The sequence below is a fragment of the Suricata suricatta genome, chromosome 8 (genome assembly GCF_006229205.1).
Source record: "Suricata suricatta isolate VVHF042 chromosome 8, meerkat_22Aug2017_6uvM2_HiC, whole genome shotgun sequence".
Taxonomy (NCBI): domain Eukaryota; kingdom Metazoa; phylum Chordata; class Mammalia; order Carnivora; family Herpestidae; genus Suricata; species Suricata suricatta.
In genome coordinates, this window is record NC_043707.1 from 85,000,493 (window position 1) to 85,024,214 (window position 23,722).

Consider the following 23,722-nt stretch of genomic DNA (forward strand, 5'->3'; position numbering starts at 1 on the left):
GAGGGTGCCCATCTCTGCACACCCTCTCCAACATCTATAGTCTCTTGCTTTGTTCATTTTAGCCACTCTGAATGGTGTGAGGTATTATCTCAGTATGGTTTTGATTTGTGTTTCCCTGATGATGAGTGATGTTGAGCATTGTTTTATGTGTCTGTAGGCCATTTGGATGTCCTCTTTGGAGAAGTGTCTGTTCATATCTTCAGGGCAACGTTTTGAAGGGAAAACATCTTCCCCTTACAATTAGTATGAAATAAAGAAAATTTCTGAATGGGCTATAGCTTCAATGTTGATATTTGAACTTCCCAGAGTTCCCTGGGGCGCTGGATGTGAGAGCAAATATGCCAGGCACTGTAGTAGATGTGGCAGAGGTGTGGACACTGCTCCATGGGAGTCAGAGACTAAGGCACGTATTGTTGCCTGTGAAGTCTGGGACAGTGGACAGTCTTTAACATTTGATCCTTCTTCCTGCATTTGGTTGCTGGCTACCAAACATCAGCTTGTAATTCCAAAAGTTGTGTCAAAGCTTAGACTTCTTGGAGTGGATAGCCGTCCTGCCCCTCCCCCCCAAATGCTATGCAGCTCTACCTACTGTTAGCTCCGCAGCAAACTGCCCATTATAACCATCTGTGTTTGCTCTTTCTTTTCTTTTTTTTTCTAATTTTTTTAATGTTTATTCATTTTTGAGAGAGACACAGAGTGTGAGTGGAGGAGGGTCAGAGAGAGAGGGAGACACAGAATTTGAAGCAGGCTGGAACTCACAAACTGCAAGATCATGACCTGAGCCAAAGTAGAACACTTAACTGACTGAGCCACCCAGGCGCCCCTGTAAATACTAGATCTTAATATGTGGTACAAGTGTATCTAGCCCAAGTATTACCATACCAGAGATTACAATAAATACCCAAAGTTTCCAAGACACTAGTTTCACTAGCATGGGGTTTGGAGACAGTGAGGCAGTGCAGGTTGTAGTTAGCATGTATTCTGGAACCAAACTACCTGCATTTGAATCCAAACTCTGTCCCAGACTGGTGGGTGACACTGAACAAGTTGCTTAACCTCTCTGTGCCTCAGTTTTCTCATCTGTCAAGAGAAGATGATAATAGTGCCAACTTCAAGGAATGGAATGCATTAATATTTGTGAAATGTTTAGAACAGTGCCTGGAAACAACAGAAAGTACTTTATAATTGTGGGCTACTATTTAGGAGAGCTTTGAAGGGAGAAGAAGTACAAGTAGCAGATGTACCACATAGAGAAGCTGGGGGTGAAAGGGGAGGTAAGAAATTGGACCACACGTACAGAAAGAGGAAAGTTCATGCAGTCAAGCACATGTGTTTCTGTGTGATTTGTTTCTCAAGATAAGGGATGTCTAGGAATATCTAAAAACGGATGGAACACAGCCAGTGAACAGAAAGGTGGAAGAAAGGAGGGATGGCTGTGGAGGAGGAGGATCTGTAACAAGGACACAGGTCATTAGAGGTGATAGGAGATAAGTGCTTATCAAATAGTTATCTATATCTTTCAGAAAGCCAGATGGCCTTTACAATACGTTATGAATCTGGCAATGCAATTCTGAAGAAAATAGTGCAGACTACCATACCCGTCAGCTGGTCAGCATCAGGCAGCAGATGAGGAGAAGTTAGTGAACTCATGTGGAGTTCAGCCGGGTTATACTGGAAGGAGCCTCACAGACAAATACAGTATTCAACAGACAGAGGCAGAGTGGCTCTGGGAACACAGGCATCAGGCATCTGCAGCCAAACCACAGATGGCCTGGGGGCCACCAACAAGCCATGGCAGTAGACAAAACAACCAGGCTGTGTTCAGGTGTCTGTCAAGTGGCCACTTATGCATCAATCTTTCTACCACAATTTCCACAGGAAAATAATTTTGTCCAAAAGTCAGATTCAAATTCAAATTCAAGATCAAACACACACACACACACACACACACACACACACACACAGTTTTCTATCTTCTATCTTAAGTGGAATCTTTAAAAATATTCTGTAATATGGCTTAGAAAATAAGGTTGCTATAACTGAAATCTTTGAGCAGTCATATCCACAGAGGACCACCATTGTTGGCAAGTTGGGTATCATAGATATTTGGCAATTTGGAGGAAAAAACAAACTCAAACAAGAGGAAAAGGACTTACCTTGAGCAAGAAGATCTTGGGCAGCATAAAGGACACCATCTTCATGGTGACAAGTGGTAAAATGTCTAGGAGAGGCCCGTCAGGGCCTGCACATCCTACACTCACAGAAGGACCTATACCTGAGTGCAGATGAAAGCCAGTGTACAAAGCATTAAATTTAATACACCTACAAACTTGGCATTGCCTGACCTATAGTGGGTTCTACGTAAGTGTTTTCTACCTTTTCATACCAGGCAATTCTCTTTTTAAATATTGCTTCTCCACATAGATTTAAAAGTTTTGTCCCTGGCTAAAGGGATCCTAGGCAGGAGTAGAGAAGATGATTTTCCTTCCACAGGACAGCCTTCCCAGAGTTCTCCAATCTATGCACATGGCAGCCTCCACCACCACCAGCCACATCTTGCTAAATGTAGTGCATCCCACATTGGAGTTCTACCCAGAACCTCTTAGATCCCATACGGCAGTTCTATGTATTCACCCCAACTTCTGTTTGTTTTGCTGATAACTGCTCACATTCTGACCTTCAGAGGCAAGGGGAGAGCTAGAAGAGCCTAGGGGTTTTGTTCCCCCCAAAGAAGCACTGGCTGATAGATGTGGGAGTAGGGAAGCCCAGATCCTTTGTTTACAAATGAGACAAACTTTGAAATTGTAATTTATACTCCAGAGTTTCCCAAAGGTTCAGATTGAGGCTGGAATCACTTAAAATTGCACTCCTTGCTTGGTTTCTCCTTCTGTGTCCTACTTTCCCACTTCCTTACTGGTGTTTCTCTTGGAGCACACTCTTAATAAGTCACTTGAATACAAATCCTTGGCTTAGGTTCTGGTTCTGGGAGTACTCAGCCTAAGACAGTCCTCACTTATTATTTATTCATTCATTTAAAAATGCACACTGAGTGTCTAAGCTTTCTTCCCATTCCTGGGAAGAAAAGCAATACAGAGTTAGGCAAAATGTAAAGATAGATATTCTCAAGGGAAATGTGGAGCAGATGGAGACCATGCATTTTTAAGCTAAGGGAATCTTTTAAAATATGAGCATATTATACATCTGTAAAAGTGACTTACACATAGTTTCTTGTCTGTGCTGAAAATTTTGATCAGTCCTTATGTCACAATGTTGACCAAGAGGAAACCCAATAACTCACTTAGAAATCAAATTATTCACCATTATTGAGCTACTACTGTGAATCAGAGTGAGAAGCTGACAAAGTACAATTTAAAGAATGTGTACAATGCTATAGAAATACAATAATAGGAGTAACACTTTGCCAAGAAAATGAAAGGTTGAGTCTTGGAGGATAAGTAAAATTAATTCTGGATGGAAGTAGAGAGAGGCATTTTAGAAAGGCAATAGCAAACTCCACAGTAAGTAAGTGTGAAAAAGCATTGGCTGGTCTCAGACTGCACAGTTTAGGGACTGAAGCAAGGCTCTGGTGAAGGGGAAAAGCAAGACATTAACCTGGAGATGTAGGTTGGAGTGAGTCACTCAGTGTTGGGTCTTCAGCACTTCAGAACTTGATCCTGTAGCAATGGGGAACATTCAAGGGTATTTAGGATTTGCCAAGGTTTGCTTTAGAAATAATATGAAGGATATGTTAGGAGAAAAACTTGAGTCAGAACACTGGTTAGTTAAAAGGATGATACTAAGTTAAATCATAAATAATTTCAGTATCCAACCATTTTTGACCCAACAAAACTGTCAGCTTTATACAGGTTAAACTGATTCACTAGCCAAGAAGAACAAGGACACAAAGACTGGAGAGAAGGGTAAAATAAAAGAGATACATAGGAAAGAAAAGTGACGTGAAATGAATGAGCCACTGGCTGCTGGGCCAGAGTAAGCTGTGGAAATTAGGTGTGAGAGAGAAGCAAAGTTTTCTGAGAATGATGGAGTGAGTCATGGAGTATTTGTAAGGGAGATAGGGCTCACTGGAGAGGAGTGGTTTAGAGGGTGCAACGAAGAACCATATTGTGCTTCCAAGCTCCCGGTTCTTCCCATTTAACCTTGCAGGGTCTCATTTCTTCAGTTCCTTTTCCTCTTCCTAGTCTTCCTCCCCCTCCTCCTCCTTCTCCTCCTCCTTTTTCTTCTTCTAATGTTTATTTATTTTTTGAGAGAGAGAGAGAGAGAGAGCATGAGCAGGGGAAGGACAGGGAGAGAGGGGAACAGAGAATCTGAAGCAGGCTCCACGCCAACATGGTTTGAACCGATGAACCATGACCTGAGCCAAAACCAAAAGTAGGGCACTTAACCAATTGAGCGACCCAGGAACCCCTTCAGTTCCTTCTTTTTAAAAATTGTATTTTTAAGTTGGTCCAAGGGTTGTGGGTTATTGTTAAGCTGATTAAAAATTGTATTTTTAAGTAATCTCTAATTCCCCAACATAAGATTTGAATTTACAACCCCAAGATCAAGAGTCACATGCTCCACTGATTGAGCCAGCCAGGTACCCCATATCAGTTCCTTCTTTTTCTGTTACTTGACATTGGACAAACATGACATTCAGATGCCTACAGTTGTATCTGCTCCTCAAGCCAAGCCAACATATAACCCCAAGTACTTTACTTAGTTAAAGCAGGCTTCTAAACAATAAACGATGCAGTATAATAGCAGAAAGAGAAAACCCTAGGGGTCCAGTAGTGTAGGTATCCAACCTAACTGGATTGATTATTCTTTGTAACAATTTTTTAAATATTTATGTCTATTTATTTTTGAGAGAGAGGGAGAGTGTCAGTGGGGGAGAGGCAGAGAGAGAGGGAGACACAGAATACAAAGCAGACTCCAGGCTCCCAGCCATCAGCACAGAGCCTGAAGTGGGGCTCGAACTCACAAACCATGAGATCATGACCTGAGCCAAAGTTGGACAATTAACCAAGTGAGACACCCAGGAGCTCTGGATTGATTATTCTTTAACAAGAGCATACAGGTGTGAGCCTTCTGAAAGGCTCAGAAAACAAACAGAAAATCCTGTTGTTGTTTTTTTCCTACTCTGACCTTAACTCTGACCACTCTTCCAAAGCCACAATATTTCTCTTAAAAGTGCCACTAGCCTTTTTCTATTTACTTAAATAGATATTGGTGTCATTTGTGTTGCAAAGAAGACATATCATTTTACTGTCCTTCAAATAACACTGCCTTCCTAAAACAGAAATTATCTATTTGCTTAACAAAGTCAAGAATTGGAGAACTACATGTCCATCTGGACATCTTACATAATTTATGCTACATGAAATGGGCATGCTGTTTAAAATGATCTTAACTAAACTTTTGAGAAAAAAGTACTTAAGGAACACAATAAAAACGACTGACTAAGGAATTACCGAATTTCATTTATTTCTGGTTTTCCTCGTAACACTTTTTTTTTTTTTTGGTAAGAATTTAATTTTTCTGTCATTTCTTACAAGAGCACTACTAAGAAATATATACAGAGGAAATATTTTTTTCTTAGTACTTTTTATTGAATCCATTGAATTCAAGCTATTATTTGGAGAATACTGTTTATTCATGCCACAAATACTTACTGACTGTGACCTATGTGCCAAGCACTGTGGTAGCTGCTAGAGACACAGTGGTAAGTAAAACGAGGCATGAAACTTGTAGCGTAGAGGTAGCAACCGATAGTAAACAAATAATCACAAAAATAACTTTTGTTTCCAAGCTACAATGAGCTCCTGAAAAGAAAATAGTGGGTATCACATAGTGGAGGACCAGACTAGTCAATATTCAGAATATTCTCTGAGGAAGTGGTATTTCAAGTTGAGATCTGAAGGACAAGTAGGAATCAGCCAGGTGATGAGGGAACTGGAGGAGCACTCTAGGCAGAGGAAGCTTCAAGTGCAAAGGCCCTGGGGTAGGAAGGAGGATGACATGGTTCATGATATTCATAATGGCTAGTGTGGTCTAAGCAAACAAAGCTGGAGTTGCAGGCAGAGGCTCAATCTAAAAAGACCTTTGAAGTCATGTGAAGAATACTGGTCTTTATCCTAGGAGTGACAGAAACTCACTAAAAGCTAAAAAGTGGTAAAATTGGGTTTACCTACACCAATCATTTGAAGCCAATGACTAGAGCCAAAATCAAGAGTTGGACACTTAACTGACTGAGCCACCCAGGCGCCCCTGAAGCCAGTGAGTTTCATTCAGTATTGAGCAAATGGTATAATTGCTCTAAGCATTTAGAAGTCCTATTAGGTGTGGCAAGTCATATATGGTGTGAAATTATAAGAGGAAGTAGAAGGTGGGTCAAAGCTTGGAGGCAGATATGAGGCAGTCTTGGGTAAATAAGATCTAAAATATCTTTATTTAGTTGGCTATGGCCAATGCAAATTGATGTATAGATTTTTGGTTCTGCTTCTAATTAAAAATGTTCAAAGAAGAGTCATCTGACAAAAGGGATCATCATCAACGATTCTGTCCACTGAAACCCTCTGTCTGTTCACAGATCAGGCACCACACAAACAACTATGCATCCAGCTCCACCTCCTTACCCAACCAGTGCTCCTCAACCCTGATGTGGAGTGACCAGTTGGAAAGGTGAGATGTAGAGGCTGTCTAGATTTACAAGCAGAGCCTTCCTCTATCTCTGTTCTGATTTGCCTTCAGGCTGTGAAGATGAAATATCCCTAAGAATTAAAGTACAGATTAAGCACACACATCTGATTAAGGAGGACTAGATTCCTTAGAGGAGCTGTTGCTGTTTTTACAACTTGGAACTTTCTGAGACTGGGTCCAGGCTGATCTTGTGACTAGTCAACTCTCATGCAGTAAAAGAGCCTGCATGTCACTGATTTTTCATACTAAGAACAGTCTCTAGGACTATTTTAAGGCTAAGCTACCCTGTTTTGATTAGACATCGGAACTCAGTGTGCTCACCACATGGTTAGCACACTCCTGCTTGTCCTTTGACTACATCTATTTTGTATAAAACATGAACTTCAAAGAATGGACACTCTGGAAAGCAGAACATAGTGCTGGATACAATGTATAGTGAGTCGTTAAGCATTAGCTTCCTTCCTGAAACACCTTATTTCAATATTTCTATTATTGACTATAGGGTTAAATGAATGAATAATCTTCTGGGTATTATTCCATTATGTGATCATTTTTTGTTTTAATGAAAGGATGTGAAAAGTTTTAATTTTTTTTCAAACATAGCACACTTGGCTTTTCAAATAATCTGAACTCTCTGTTGTAACGGAAAGTCAACATGTTCATTTTATTTCATTCCCTGGGGGAGGCTGGGTACAAGGACTCTGCTTCTCCATGTCAGTTGTCAAGATGGATGTGGACATTTAAGCAGCTCAATGTCTTTGGCCATTTGTTCTCTCATGGCAGAAGTAGCTGAAAAGTAATCACTTCTGTTCCTCAGGGGAAGATCAAAATGTGTTTTCCAAAAGAGATATAGTGTACAACAATGCCTAAAGTATATCAGTAACCTGACTGATTCTGGAATGTAGCTTGAAAGCCAAGAAAATTTCTACTCATCTCATCTTCATGGTTCTACATTCTTTCCTTAAATATCTGCATGTAATACATCTATTCTGGGCACTTTTTTTTTTGGCCATAAATGCAGATTTCTTTGGAAAATAAATGAAAAGAAAAAAAGAGAGATACCCAGTTCCCAATTTTTATTGGCTCACTCTAATTTCATTTTTAATTTTTTAAAAATAAATCCCATTGCCCTTTCCCTTCATTATGAAAATAAAAGCCAAGCTTTCTATAGAAACTTTGAAAAACACAGAAAATTAAAAAGAAAAGCAGCTTACTAAACTTTACTTCCATTCCTCAGGAAAAATTCGCCATCATTTTAGTAATTTTTTTCCTCATCTTTTTCCCCGTACTTTCCTTGATTTTGCTTTACATACTTAGGATAATATTATATGTGCATTATTGTATCTTATTTTTATCTAATTGACATAAGATAAACATTCTCCAGACTATTTACAAATTATTTTAAAAGTGATTTTTATATTCATATGATAGTTTATTAAAAGGATATGCTGTAGTTCACTTATAATCTGTGTTCAAGTTTGGCATCACAATGAATAGAACTCTATCATTACCTAAAGAATGAAATGTAATTGTAAAAATATTTGTGATGTTTCATTATAAGTATACTTTAAGAAATAATTAATATGCAAAATTTTAATGTTCTTTAAAGATGCATATAGTCTGACTGCTTTTCAAAAAAAATTATAGAGATTTAAAATTTCATCAGCAATGTGGTAGAGTTTCTGCTTTACTTCATCCTAACCAGCACTGTATATGATTTGAAAACACAGACACACAAATACTATGTTGGTTTCATAGCAGAAAGATTGTACTTCATGGTTATTTAGATTTTCATTCATCCATATATCTTTTTAGGGTATTGTTATAACTGATTGGGGCTTCTTTTTACAACAAGATTATTCAATGTGGCTACAACTGATACAGTTTTATGATTTGATTATTCTACTGGACTATAAACTTGGAACCCAGAATAATTACTCATAAAAAGCATAGCCTTAACATAATTAAGTAATTCAGAAGCTAAGTGAGCCAAAATCCCAGAGGTATTTAAATTGTTTTTATTTACAAAACACACATGTAATTACTTCAAATAAGAATGTTTCATGCAGAGTGACTGTGTCGGCAGCTGAGATACAATTATGGAAACACTTGGAAAGGTATTGTAACCTACAAAATAAACTTCCTAAATATTTTTTTAAAAACTCAAAAAAGAGAGAATGTGTCAAAGTTGAAGTATTTTGCACTTACACCCTCTCTTCACGCCAGACAAAAAATTCCTGCCACCCATGCTTATTACATCTTTTCTCTCTATTCTAACAGATAATGAAAGAACGGAGCTGAACTTTTTATTGAAATTCCTGCTTCCCTGAGTTTGTGTATTTCTTCCCACCTGAGAAGGAGAATTTATGTTTGATTTGGATTATTTCTTCATTTTCATGTTTTTAAAAAAATTAATGTTTTATCTTGTCAGTAATACCCAGTGAAACCAGGTTTATTATCATAATGTGTGTCTGTGAGTGTTAAATTGCACCCTGGGATGGGGTTTTGAGAACATATTTAAGAAGTTGAGCCTGATTTCACAGAGAATGATTGGTGGAAAAGTGAGAAAATGAAAAACCCAGTTTTCAGTGTTCCCCCAACTTTAAGCCTTTGCCTGAATCTCAACCAGTGTGGACATCTTTACAATTTATGGTAGTTGTTACTTTATGAGTTTGAAAAGTCAGTGTAAGCTTTCAACAGTGAAAAGTTAGCATTTTGAGAGCATGAATTCAATTACTAGGACACAAACTTTAATGAGATAGAAGTGCCAAATGGAGGCAGGAGGGTACCATGACAAAAGATATTCATGCCAAATGTGTGATGAATCTGTTGGAGATGTTGCGTTTCTCTGGGCTAAGCTTGAAACGAAAAAGTCCTTAGGTCTGTGTTCTGGTTATATGTCATTTTGTAACTCAGGAATCAGCTTAAGTGCTATTTCTCTGTCTTTGAAGAGAAAAAGGACTGGGTGCAGCTAAGCTAAGCTGAACTAAGTTTCCTGAAGTGTCACAGAAAACAATAATGAGGCTACATGATTAACTGTTGTGTTAGAGCAATAAAAAAATCTAGATACACCCTTTTGATTTACTACTATCAGTTCAGGATTTATTAAAATTTCTTCTCAGGTGGCATACAAAAAGGCAGAATTAGGGACATAGCTAACAAATATCAAATTTTGATACTTTTTATGAAATAAAGGAATCTATTTTGTCTGAATTGAAATTAGAAATCCAATGAGCTTTTAAAAATACTTTCAAGGGGCATCTGGGTGGCTCAGTTGGTTAAGTATCTGAGTCTTGATTTTGGCTTAGGGCATGATCTCATGGTTTGTGAGTCTGAGCCCTGCATTGAGCTCTGTGCTGACTATGGAGTCTGCCTGGGATTCTCTCTCTCTCTCTCTTCCTCTGCACCCCCTCTGATTTGTGCTTTCCAAGTCTTTCTCTCTCCCAAAATAAATAAACTAAAAAAAAAAAATAGTTTTCAGTCACCAAATATCTTTCAGCTAATGTCCTTACCTGTTTGTAAATTCAACCAATCTTTCTTTATCTTGTACTTTCTTTCCTCCTTTCTTGTTCTCTTTCCCTTTCTCCTCCTCATTCACTCAATCCAAAACATATTTATTGAGTGTCCCTTCTTTAGGCACTATGCTATGGACCATGCTTTCACCTACTAGGTCATCTAAGGAAGATCTGATAAAATGTATCAGCAGTTTTACCATTGGAATCTATACTGTGACTCCATTGTCATCTCTGTCAACTAGATTAAACCAAAATGGTGAGTCATCTCTTTAAATAGTTGAACCACAATTGCAAAACACAACTATTCTCATTCAAACTTGTGTTTTAAACGGCTTTATGTAACTCGCACAAAGCTTTTGCTGTACACACACAAAAAAATAAAAAATTATTTTATTTTTGCAAAAGAGGCCCAAGTTTACTGAGGGCTTGCCCAATGTCACATGGCCAACTGTAAGTTCTTTGATTCCAAGTTTATTGTTCTTCTTATAGTACAGTGGGATGTGAGATTGGTTTTCATGATATTCCATTTATAAGATAATATGATGTAATAATAGAAGCATGGGTTTTAGAATCAAACTTGGGTTTAAATCTGGCTGTGCCAGTCACTGGCTCTGTGACCTTCAGAAATTTAACTAATTTCATTGAATCTCAATGAACTAATCTACAAATTAAGGATAGTAATACTTAAGTGTGATTGGGTTATTATGATAATGTATGTAAAGTGAACCTTACTCAGTAGATACTCACCAAGTATTAACTGTGATTAATTCTTTACCCAGACTTATCTCCAGCTATAAAATATGAGTTCTCAATTTCAACTATATAAACTGGCTTTTTGACTGTGCAGGTTTAAATGTCATGGACAGAATCAACTTCAAATCTCTTGGTACTATTCTTGTTTATAATACTTCACGATTATTTTTCCCCACACAAAACATACCTATCTCCCATATATGCAAGTCTCACCTTGTCCTTAGACCTTGAAATTTGAGTTTCTTTGTTCTCTTCCTACCTCTATCCCATTTTGAAGTTATATAGTAATTATTTTGATGATTATTATATTATTCTTGAAATATTTTCATTATATATGTCTTTTTCCTTTAACAAAATTCTATTTAATGGTGGACAGGGTCCTTTTCTTATATTTTCTTCATAGATGTCTTAGCACTAGTGCAGTATTTGACACCAAGAAAGATGTCCTTAATTGGTAAATTGTCAATAAAGATAACGTTTATATACAATATTAGCAGTTGCAAATTTAAGCGAATGTGATAGAAAGCTCTTTGTTTCCATGTTGCTGTTCAACTCGGGAAATTTTATGTTAAACTTTCCTGATTTAAAAATGCTACATCCCTGATTGGTAACACAGTTACTGACTTTAACAAGTTCTTTCATCTTCTTTATTAAGGTTATCTTCCATAAACATGGAGTCTCAAAATTCTGAAATGAGATTATGCTGAGAATAGAATCAGCCTTCAAAATAAAATAAATTTCTGCCATAAAGATTAGGTGTGGAGAAATGGGGCTTGATCTATAGTTTTATTGTAATTATAATACCTACTGTGAAGCTCTGTGGAATATATATGCAAACAAGTCTGTGATGTTAAAATGCTTTCCAGGTGAGTCGTATAGACCTGGTTCCTGACTGCATATAATATATTCTAGGTAATTTTAGATATATGGCTTTTGCTTTGGAACAATGAACTCCTGCCTATGCAGAACAAGTGCGTTCTTATGGCACCACTGCAGTCCAGTGTGAAAGAAGCAAACAAACAAAAACAAGCTAACACCCAGCTCTTCTGCTTCAAGAAGAGGTCGAGCTGGGGCAATGTGAAGAGGAATGGCATTGGTCCAGGGTGAGCTAAGGAAACAGGGCATATTAGGGCTAGAAGATTGGGCTTCCATCAGAAGCTATGTTTATCCAAATTTTCCCAAGGATGAAGGAGAAAATTAGAGTTATTATCTTTTATATGTCAATGTGTATATGTATCTTACAGTTATAAGGGAACTTCATATATAAATGTATATATGTGTCTTATTAGGGGACTTTGGTTCATAAAATATATAAAAATTCAGTAAGAGTTGAATTAATCTGCATTTTTACTATCTGTAAGAATGATGTTTAAGAATGAAATAAATAATAAAACCAAGGTTATAAAGGAACCATATAAACTAAGAGAACAAAAGTTTTTTCCAACATTCTCAGCTTTTGGAAGGACATTCAAAAGAAAGTATTGTTAAGATAATGGTAATTATTCAGGCACTTTCAGGATCTGTATAAAATATATCTAGCTTGAGATATTCTTAGTTATTATCATTACTTAAATGTTTCATTGTTGTTTTAAAAATATTTGTGCTCATATTTTTCATTAATCTAAGCTTTTACTGAATATTTTGTTAATTCAAAAGATCTCTAGGCTCATCCATGGATAAAAAAGTTTCTGCATTTCATTCAGATTCTGAGGCTTTTATTTTTCATTATCTGAAGTGCCTTTTTATATTAAAAGATCTGTATAAGTGTATTTTTAAGAGCCTTTATAGTTTGTTTTAACAAAACTCCTAACCATATTGTAAGCTCCTTGTGGGCAGGACTCATATTTTATGTATCTCTTTGTATCTACAGAGCCTAGCACAGAGCTGAGCTCATAGAAATTACTCAATAAAAACTTGATGGAGAGGCTAAGTGATGAGACTGCAATCTGTGTAGGTAACGCTTAGGACAACTAGGTGTGCACAAAATGGGAAGGGCGGCATTTAGCAGATGCTTGTTTCTCTATTTACTTTTCCTCTTTGATGTTATGTCACTCAAAAATAATGAATCCCAATATAGGTAACATATAGTGTTATATTAGTTTCAGGTGTACAATATAGTGACTCAACAATTCTATACATTACTCAGCGCTCATTACCTTAAGTGAACTCTTAATCCCATTTACCTGTTTCATCCATCCCCCACCTACCCTTCTGGTAACCACCAATTTGTTCTCTAGAGTTAAGAGTCTGTGTTATGTTATTTGGAGTGGTCGTTAAATTTGAGTGGTACAAGGGAGTCTTTTATATTTCTTGAAGAAAACACTGTAAATATTTTTAAATGTTTATTTATTTCATTTTTGAGAGAGAGAGCGAGAATGAGTGAGCATGAGAGGGGGAGGGGCAAAGAGAGAGACATACAGACAGACAGAACAGACAGAATCTGAAGTAGGCTCCAGGCTCCAAGCTGTCAGCACAGAGCTTGATGCAGGGCTTGAACTCGTGAGCTGTGACCTGAGCCAAAGTCAGATGTTTAACGACTTAGCCACCCAGGTGCCCCGAAAACAACTGTAAATATTTGTTGAGTGTGGAATGACTAGTTTTAGAAAAAGAATAAATAAGATAAATACAAGCCTTCATTTAAAATAACTTGTCTTGGGGTGCCTAGATGGCTCAGTTGTTTGAGCATCTGACTTTGGCTCAGGTGTTGATCTTGGGGTTCTTGAATTCAAGCCCTACATTGGCCTCTCTGCTGCCAGTGCAGAGCCCAGTTTGAATCTTCTGTCCCCCTCTCTTTCTCTACCCCTCCCGTGCTGGTACTCTCTCTCTCTCTCAAAAAGAAAAAAAAAACATTAAAAAAGTAAAATAGCATAACTATTTATTTATTTATTTATTTATTTTGAGAGAGAGCAAACTTGAGCAGGGGAGGGGTAGAGAAAAAGGGAGAGAAAGAATCCAAAGCAGCCTCACAATGTCAGCACAGAGCCCAATGTGGGGCTCAAACTCACAAACCATGAGTTCATGACCCGAGCGGAAGTCAGACGCTTAAATGACTGAGCCACCCAGGTGCCCCAAAATAAATTGCCTTTTAGTTAATTATGTTATTTCTTACCTTGGTTCAGGAGTTGAATTATATATTTAGTCTTTATCTTGAGATATATAGCATGTGGCATAAAATGATTATAAGCTACACATATGAGGATAGTAAAAAATGTTTATCTTATGAATTCATTGAGCAAAGTATAGTGTTATTTATTTGTTTGTTTGTTTGTTTGTTTTTGGAAATAAGTACACCAGAGCCTAAGTAAATGAATAAAAATTTTTAGTTGATTTCTTAATGAAAGTTAGCAATTGCTGATTATGGTTTTTATCAGTTTATTAATGTAACTTACAACTTAAATGTTAAATCCTTTTAAATGTTTTGAAAATAGACAAGAAATATTTTTACCACATTGTCTTGAGTAAATAATTTTTTAAAATGCAGATGTACAGAGGATATTTAAACACTGAAATACTATGGCACAAGAAGAGAAGAAAAAAATGACACACTAAGAAAACACAGTAACATGGGGCACCTGGCTGGCTTAGTCGGTTGAGCATCTGACTCTTGATTTTGGCTCAGGTTATGGTTACAGGCTCATTGGATCAGCCTCATGTTGGGCTCCACGTTGAGTTTGGAGCCTGCTTAAGATTCTCTCTCTTTCTCTTTCTCTTTCTCGTTCTCTCTCTCTCCCACTTCCCCTCTCCCCATCTCACATGCTTTCTTTCTCAAATTAAAAAATGAAAGAAAGGAAAACACAATCTACTAAAAATACAGGATTAAACCAAAAAGAGACTACTCATAGAAATCCAGGAATAAAACAGAGGATTATAAATTTGTTACAAGATTGGACAAAGTATGATTTAGTAATATGTGCTCCATAAATACTTGCTGACTGCTGGGGTGGTGGCAGCTGATGATAATGCTTCTGGTAGTGGTGAAGAATAAGAGATATTTAAGCAAAATCAGGTGAATGTTAAACTAAGTGAATAAAAAGAATGGGGAAAAGATAATAATATATTCTTAGTAAGACTTTGGTATAAAGGAACACAAAGGACTGTCTCGCCTTCTTCGCTGCCATGGTCTAACTCTTGGCCTCCATCATTTCCCATCTTACTTACCCCAGTAACTGGTGCCCTGTGTCCAGTCTGGGGGCTTCCAATTATCCTCCACATCTGCTGTCACTGTGATATTTTGTTAATAAAATGAAAATCTGTTCATGTTGTTTTCTTTCTTTTTTTTATTTTTTAAAATAGTTTACTGTCAAATTAGTTTCCATACAACACCCAGTGCTCTTCCCCACAAGTGCCCTCCTCCATCACCACCACCTCTTTCCCCCCTCCCCCTTCCCCTTCAACCCTCAGTTCGTTTTCAGTATTCAGTAGTCTCTCAGGTTTTGCGTCCCTCTCTCTCTCCGCAACTCTCTTTCCCTCTTCCCCTCCCCCTGGTCCTTCATTAGGTTTCTCCTGTTCTCCTGTTAGACCTATGAGTGCAAACATATGGTATCTGTCCTTCTCTACCTGACTTATTTCGCTTAGCTTGACACCCTCGAGGTCCATCCACTTTGCTACAAATGGCCAGATTTCATTCTTTCTTATTGCCATGTAATACTCCATTGTGTGTGTGTGTATATATATATACACACACACCACATCTTCTTGATCACTCATCAGGTGATGGACATTTAGGCTTTTTCCATGATTTGGCTATTGTTGACAGTGCTGCTATGAACATTGGGGTACATGTGCCCCTATGCATCAGCACTTCTGTATCCCTTGGGTAAATCCCTAGCAGTGCTATTGCTGGGTCATAAGGGAGTTCTATGGATAGTTTTTTGAGGAACCTCCACACTGTTTTCCAGAGTGGCTGCATTGTTTTCTTTCTTAACAGCCTTAATATTTTCCTATGGTCTTCAGGATAAGGGTAGGAAAACTTAACTTAGTCCATGGAATTTTCTACAATCTAGTCTCTGCTGAGTCTCTGTTGTCTCCTTCCACATCAGCCTATTTTCCACCAATGCCAGACTTCCATCCCATGCCTTTGTGCTTTGCCCATGCTGTTCCTTCTATGCTAGAGACTCCCTTCTCTTCTCTACATAATTAGTCATAACTCAGTTTTCATGAGTTTCAGCTCAAGTATCACTTCTTTCAGGAAATCTTAATGATAAAATAATTGTCTGTGCCATAATTTGCTGGTTTTCTTACCCATCTTCTTTCTATAGCCAAGGCAGGGAATGTGTTCTTCATCTCCAAATCTGGCGTGTGACATAGACTTGTTATTCAACAAATCCTTGCTGGTGAAAGAAAGAATGGAAGGAAGATGTGCAACAATGAACTAGGAGTTTGAGCAAAAGCAATAATTCTATATTATTCAAGGGCCAAACTGTCCATATGTTACTTAAGGCAGGCAGTTAGCTACACTTTCAGAATAGCTATTCCATGGTGGCTTTCCAGGTGCATAGCTAGTTTTATATTTACACTTGGCATTGGCAGAGATTCTGTGGAGGTAACAGACAAAGCTGAGAAAGACTGCCACAACCTTATCTCACTTGACAAAAATTTAAATGCATTCTTAGAAACTCAAAGAGAAATAACAAACTGAAATATTGCTCTCTAACTTGATGCAGCATTTCTTCAAAGGCAGAACAGTGCAATCTTGTAGAGGCAGCTCAGGCTTTAAAGCTGGACAGTCCTGGATTTGAATCCTGACTTTCACTAGGTAATTATGTGACCCTGAAGACTCTATATTTGATTAGCCTCGGTTTCATTATATGCAAATCAGAGTAAGTAACACCTACCTTGTAGGGTTGCTGCAAAGATCAGAGATAATATATGTGAGGCCATTATTCTTAAGACCGCTTTAAATCCCCAAAAGTAAAATATGGCCCCCAAAAGCCATTTATAGAAGGCCTTAATTTTGAGTAAGTGGCTGGAATCTGGGTTTGAGAGATGGGACTTACATGTATGCCAAAGCAACACATGATCATAATAGGGCCCCCAAGAAATTTTGCTACAAGCTCTTTCCAAATCTCCAACTGTCATCTAAAGAGTTAACTTGAATTACCATCAGTAGTTTGAGAACTACATATATCAAATGTGGCCCAGAGATCGGGAATCTTGAGATGTAGTGGTAGTAGGAAATTCACCCAGTCCAAATTCTTCTAGGTCTAGGAAAGTCAAGGTTTCAATCCAGGTTCTGACTACTGATCTTTCCTTGATATTACTACCTCCTTTTCTATTTTGTAAGCAGTAGTTTATTTTTGTGGATCCTATTTGGTTTCCCAAGTGATGAAAGCCATGGCCTTCTCTCCTTCCTGATAGCAAAGATACTTCATTATTTATTTTCTTACTTGAAATCCTTCTGTTGCTTAGCTCCCACCTTAAAGACATTGGTTGAATGCCCAGTTGGCTCTATTTATGATTGATGTTCATAGTTCTATCAAAATGTTTTTCACTGTTAGTTTGTACCCAGTGGGCTGCTACAATATTTTTTAAAGGAAGGTATAAGAAGAAGACAAACTGTCTTGCTTTCCTTCTAAGTCTCACCATTTTTCATCTTTTGAAAGGCTAAAGAAATGCTTAGAGATATCATCCACTTTAAAAAATAGCCATTATTTTGAAGGCAACTTCTGGGATCAATGCTAACAGGCATCCCATTTAATACATAGGAGCAGATAAAAAAAAATCACTAATGAGCCAATGAGACTATTTGCTGGCATATTAGCGAAGAAGGTGTATTACTTTGCTAGACTTCCATAACAAAGAACTGCTGACTGAGTGGCTTAAAGAACAGACATTTATTTCTTGCAGTTTTGGAGACTGGAAGTCCAAGGAGTTGGTAGGGTTGGTTTCTTCCCTGAGCATCAGGAAGAATCTGTTCCATGCTACTGTCCCCATTTCTGGTAGTTTGGTAACTATGTTTGTCATTCCCTGGCTTGTAGACCTATCACCCCACATAGTAGGTATCTTCTATCCAATTTTCTCCTTTCTGTAAGAACACCACTTATAGTGAACTAGTCTATTCCAGTATGACCCCATGTTAACTAACTGCATCTGCAATGACCCTATTTTCAAATAAGATCACATTTTGAAGTACTGGAGGTTCAACATAGGAATTTAATCAGGGGTGAAGGAGACAACTCAACCCATGACAGATGTAATGGTTGAATTAGAGAGGAAACCAAATGTAAACTCCAAAATACTAAGACTTAAATTATGCTGCTTCTGTATTCAATGGGTTTAGGGACTGAATAAAAATCTCAATGATGTACACAGATTAGCCTTCAAAAGAATATAACAGGCATTTGCATCTCTGTGTTTTCTGCTAATTAAAGTCTCATCTTGGGGGAGCCTAGGTTGCTCAGTTGGTTAAGTGTCCATCTCGTGGTTTGGTTCAGGTCATGATCTCATGGTTTGTGAGATCAAGCCCTGTGTCAGGCTCTGAACTGATAGCAGAGAGCCTGCCTGGGATTTTCTGTCTGCCCATTCTCTCTCTCTCTCTCTCTCTCTCTCTCTCTCTCTCAAAGTAAATAAATAAACCTTAAAAAAAAACTCTTTAAAGTCTCCTCTTGGGTTGAGGGTCAAATGCCTCTCCTACTCCTGTTAATGTCAAGGTCCAACTGCTGACATCAGTTTATGTTGGAACTTTGGAGGTCTCTAAATGCTATTCATGATCACACAGAATATTGCTCAGCCTTTGTTTTTGATGCACATATTGTGAATCTGATCCTGACTTATAGGTTGTGCCAGTAAAATCCCATTGGCTATACTTTTTACTTTCATCACTGTATTTACATATTTCCCTTGTACTTTTTAAAAAGAAAAATAAAGATTTGCGAGATGGACTTATGTTCCTAGGAAGTGATGCAATTGTTTTTGGCAAAATAATGAAACTTTGAGCATAGTTCTAAAGTTCTCTTTATATCAATACACTTTGCTGTGTTTTCAGTTGGACAGGAGATTTGGCCAACAACCAGCTGTCACTAATCTTGTTCACAGCTGACTAAATTATTTTCTTGAAATGGCTCCCCAGCAAAACCTAATTATAAATGCCTATAATTACCCAGGGTATCTGTCCAAATACTAATGGTTGTAGGAAATAGAGGAACTGCATTAATATGATCCATTTGACAATACCTATCATGTACTTAATCTCATATTTCACATTTCAGACTCTGAAACTATAAAAAAAAATTAGCACTTCTTTAGAGTGGAGATAGCTGCCCGGACCTGTAGATGTTCTCCTCCCAGGTGAGGATGGAAATAGTTACAAACAGCAAGAGTTTAGTTAAGACCAATCTTAGACGGGGCATTGAGAAATTCCTCTGTCTATTAGGTTTACATTAGATATTTGGTCAGTTGTATGAACATAAATGTATAATTTTGTATAGAGATGAAATCAGTGGCCTTAAAATATATTTCCATAACAATTCCAGTGGTGAATAAATGATAAAATCAAACAGAGCTAAGTTTTTCAAGCAGGAGGTTCTGTTTTGTGAAAATATGACCAATTTCTCATGATATTATCAGAAGTGTTATAAAAAGTTTTTATATTTCTTACCTATGTCACTACTGGGGAAAGGGTACAAGGACAGGATAACTCAAGTGCTTCCCATCTCTGCTGGTAGAACAATAACAGACCGCTCAGAAAAGGAAAAGGTCTCCACTTCATTTTAGAATTGTTCTTAATAAAAAATTTTTCTTTCTCTTCCTCTCTCCCTTCTTCCCTCCTTGAGGTGATCACATGATTTTTATCTTTTCATTTGGTTAATGTGGTATATTTCATTGATTTTGACTCACAGATATTAAACCTTCTTGCATCCCTGGAATAAAGCTCACTTTTTTCTGGTGTATGTTTCTTTTAATATATTGTTGAATTTGGTTTGCTAATATTTTGTTGAGGATTTTTGCATCTATGTCACTCAGGGATATTGGCCTGCAGTTTTCCTTCCATCTCTCCTCTCTTTTTTCTCTTCCTCCTTTCCTTTCTTTTTCTTTCTTCCTTCCTCCTTCCCTCCCTCCTTCCTTCCTCCCTCCCTTCTCCCCCACCTCCCTCCCCCATCCTTCCTCCCTCCCTCCCTTCCTTCCTCCTTCCCTCTCTCTTTCTCTCTTTCTTCCTTCCTTCCTTCCTCCTTCCCTCCCTCCCTCCCTCCCCATTCCTTCCTCCCATCCTCTCTTCCTTCTTTCCTCCTTCTCTCTCTCTCTTCCTTCCTTCCTTCCAATATTTATTAAATCAATGAAACCCACTTGATTGTGTGTTACTTGGGAATACAAATTAAAGAACAATGGCAATCTATATGATGCAAAGGGAAAGGATAAGTAACATTTAAAACGTTCTCAATGTATAAGTGGTTTATATTCACTATCTCATATAATACTGCTGTTCTATGAGATTGTTACTGTAAAGTTCTATTTTAGAGATGAGAAGTTTGAGGCCCATCTCAAAAGTGGGGCTTAATTAACCACTTTCCCAAGGTCTATAACTTCACATGGTGGAATCAGTATCCAAACCCAGGTTTGTTTGGCCACAAATCTTGTCTTTTCACTTTAACCTTCAAGGTGTTGCCAATGTTTAAACTGGTCTGCAAATATAAGATATTAGAAATTATATTAGCTATAAGAAAACAATGATAGTTTCTTACAGAAATGATGGGTCTTACAAATATAGCATCCTTCCCTATTTGCTTCTCTCTTTCTTCATGTAGGAGAAGAAGAAAATGACCGGAAGCTTTGGGATTTTTTTTAGCTAGAACACATAGCCATGTGTTCAGGATACCTCAACTTAATTTCATATTCAAGAGGATATTTGTAGTTTTTCTTTAAACTCTCATTCTTTTCCCCTCACTCTCTTTCAGTTATTTTACAAATGTAGAAAACAAAATTTCATGTTCCCAGCTACCACTGAAAAGAAATATCTGCATTCTGTGATAGCATATGCTGTTGAAATCAAGAGATAGCACTGAATTTACTTCTCCAGAGGCAGAAAGCTGTGTTGGTGAAGAGAAAGAGGGGATTAGCCTGGAAGGCAGAGGTGCAGGTTTGGGATACATCTTCCTCCACTCTCCATCTATGTGAACTTGGGAAATGACTTAAAAGGTTCAAGCTTCAGTTCATCATCTGCAACAAAGATCTTAGTGCCCTTTTGCAGGATTGCTGTGAGGTTTAGTATGAAGACAGTACAGCAGGCCCCTGTCCATCTTCAAGAGTCATGCAAGCACCACTAGCACCGTTGGTCCTGAGCCCATAGAGGATGCTGCCAAACTGTCATGGTGCTTTCCCCAGCACACTCTGGACAGCTTCATAAAACTGAAGACTAACCAGGTGATCTCCCCAGTTTAGCGGACCTAACAAGCTAAAGGCATCCTCTCTCTCCTTCTGGGTTCAGGTGAAAAGTTTCCCATTGCCCTCCTTCACCTAAGGCCAGAAATACAATGTTGCAGCTTTAGTCTTGTAACATAAGATAAGCCCTAGGAAAACGCGGATATTTTAATGAAGGATTTGATGAGTGGTGCATGCTTCCCTGGGAGCTGTTTATGACAGAGGAGTTGGAGGAAGGCAGAGAGCATCAGGTACACAGAAAGGGACAGAAAGGTGTGCTCATGACTAGGGAGAAGCTTCCAGGGATAGAAAAGGAAGTGAGGGGATAAACGGTGACTTTGCCACCATTTCTGCAGAGTCTTCAGATTCAGTCGCAAGTACATGGGTATATATCCTTCTAGATTTTTAGACTGGTAACCATTACCCTTCTCGAAGATGCCTATTCTCATTGAACATCATCTAGGGTTTGGCATCCCACTAGGCACTAACGTTATTGTCTCTTTGTCACCCCTGAGAAAAAAGAGGGATCGATGAGCAGGCAAAGTGCAAAGAACAATTTAAAAAAAAAAACAGATTCATTTGAAGGCAGGCCTCCTGACCTTCTGCCAGCTAGACTGTCTGTTAAACTTCCCTAACCTGGAAATTTGTATTTGGTGATTTCCCTTCACCTAAAGAATGTGAAGAAAACAGGGGCATATGTTAGCAGCAGAAACAACAATAAAACCCCAAATCTTAGTTTCTTTAAACAACAAAAGTTTATTTTTCCTCACCTCGTCTGCCTGTTGGGGGTTGGATGTGGAGGTCACCTCATCAGGGACTCAGTTTAACTGTGGCTTCTGACATTGCTGTATCATAGCAGCAAAGAGCAGAGCTATAGAGAGGCACCCACAGCTTCTAGAGCGAGTAACATGCTGTGTCAGTTGAAGATGGTGAGGAAGATAAACTTACACATTCTGAGAAAAAGGAGAAATGGAAGTACTAGTGAGCAGCACTAATATATCCCCCAGAATCTCAACAGTATGGGTAGAATAAAAAGGAAGAAATTAAGTGCAGAAGTACTGGGTTTAGAAAGCAAGATCCTTTTGGGCTCAGAGTTTGAGACCAAGCCCTGTTTATTTTAAGCCTTTATCTTGGTTGACTTACTTGGCATGGTGGAAGATTTTCAGCAACCAGGGCCATTTTCAATATGGGGAGATTCAGACATATTTTTAGCAGAGCTGAAAAAACAGGTTGGTTGCTGAAATTACCCAGTTTAGATGTAATAGCATATGGCTCACAATTGCTACAAACTGCTGCTTTAGTCAATGAAAAAGTTTTCATACACATGGTGTTAACATTGCACATCTCTAGAAGAAATTCGAAGTGTTTTGGTATTTGGGGCAGAGCAAATATATCTGGCATGCTCATAGAGTTTGGTGCCTTTTTAAGATGAAAAGAAGTTATGGATTTGTGAACTGAAAATCTGCATGCCGCTCAGGTTGTTAAAACATATTCTAATTCAGAATCATTAGACTGGCAAAAGCTTCTACCTTTAAGATTCTGTAAAAACCTGCATTGCACTTCAGTTAATAAAGCTAGGAAGTGCGATGCATGAAAAGGGCTTCAAGGAAGGCAAAGTTCATAATCATCATCCTGAAGTTATTTCCTAGAAGACCCTTAGTTAATCTTGCAACTTTTTAGGTTATTTCTCATCTGCTAATGTAGGGGATATTAATAAGCACACATGGCAAATACTACCATAAAATATATCTTTACCTCCAAAATATATCTTGAAACTGTTCATTACTCTTCATCTTGAATGCTGCTATTTTAATCCACACAAAACTTGTCTCTCAGCGAGATCACCACTGATAGCCTCCTAATGATTTTTCCACTTCTTTCCCCGGTCCATTCATTACTCAGTAGACAGAGGGATCTTTCCCACCCCAGGACTTTTGCACATGCTATTCCACTTTTTTCCCCAATTTCCTGCATATATAGTTCTGTTTCTTCCTTAACAGCTTAAATATTTTCCCAAAGCAATCTTTCTTAAGCTTCCTATCTGTAGGACATGTTCTTATTATTTGCTACCTTAGCTCATTTGTTTTTTTCATAGTGCCTATCCTAATGTGTAACTTCTTTTGGCCTCTTTGTTTATTTCTTTCTTTGTTTCCTGTTCTAGAATATGAGTTTCACGATCACAGAGGCTGGCTTGATCTTGTCCATCCTTGGTCTTTACTAAGCACAGAGCCTGGCACATTGAAGGTGCCAAAGAAATACTTGTGAGATGAGCCAAGGGGCTGTTGTGAGGAGTGAGATAATTCACTACATCCTTAAGCACCTAGGTGGCACTCAGTAAATATCAGTACTCTGTTACTTTTCTTTACCAGGGCTACCCAATCATCTACACCTCCTCTCTACAT

General features: G+C 38.0%; 1 protein-coding gene across 3 annotated transcripts in view; it reads left to right on the forward strand.

Moving 5' to 3' along the window:
- The window catches only part of PTGER3 (prostaglandin E receptor 3), a 172,196-nt gene that overhangs the window by 64,040 nt on the left and 84,434 nt on the right, over positions 1-23,722 (forward strand). The window contains exons 3-4 of one of the 3 annotated variants that reach the window (XM_029947698.1): positions 6,590-6,681; positions 8,980-9,160. The exons of 1 other annotated variant lie outside the window; for it this stretch is intronic. In XM_029947698.1, the coding sequence (XP_029803558.1) occupies positions 6,590-6,681; positions 8,980-8,983 (96 nt within the window). In that variant the 3' untranslated portion in view covers positions 8,984-9,160. Of the gene's footprint in view, positions 1-6,589; positions 6,682-8,979; positions 9,161-23,722 lie in introns of those variants that run through there. One more of the 3 variants, XM_029947697.1, reaches the window with a different exon arrangement.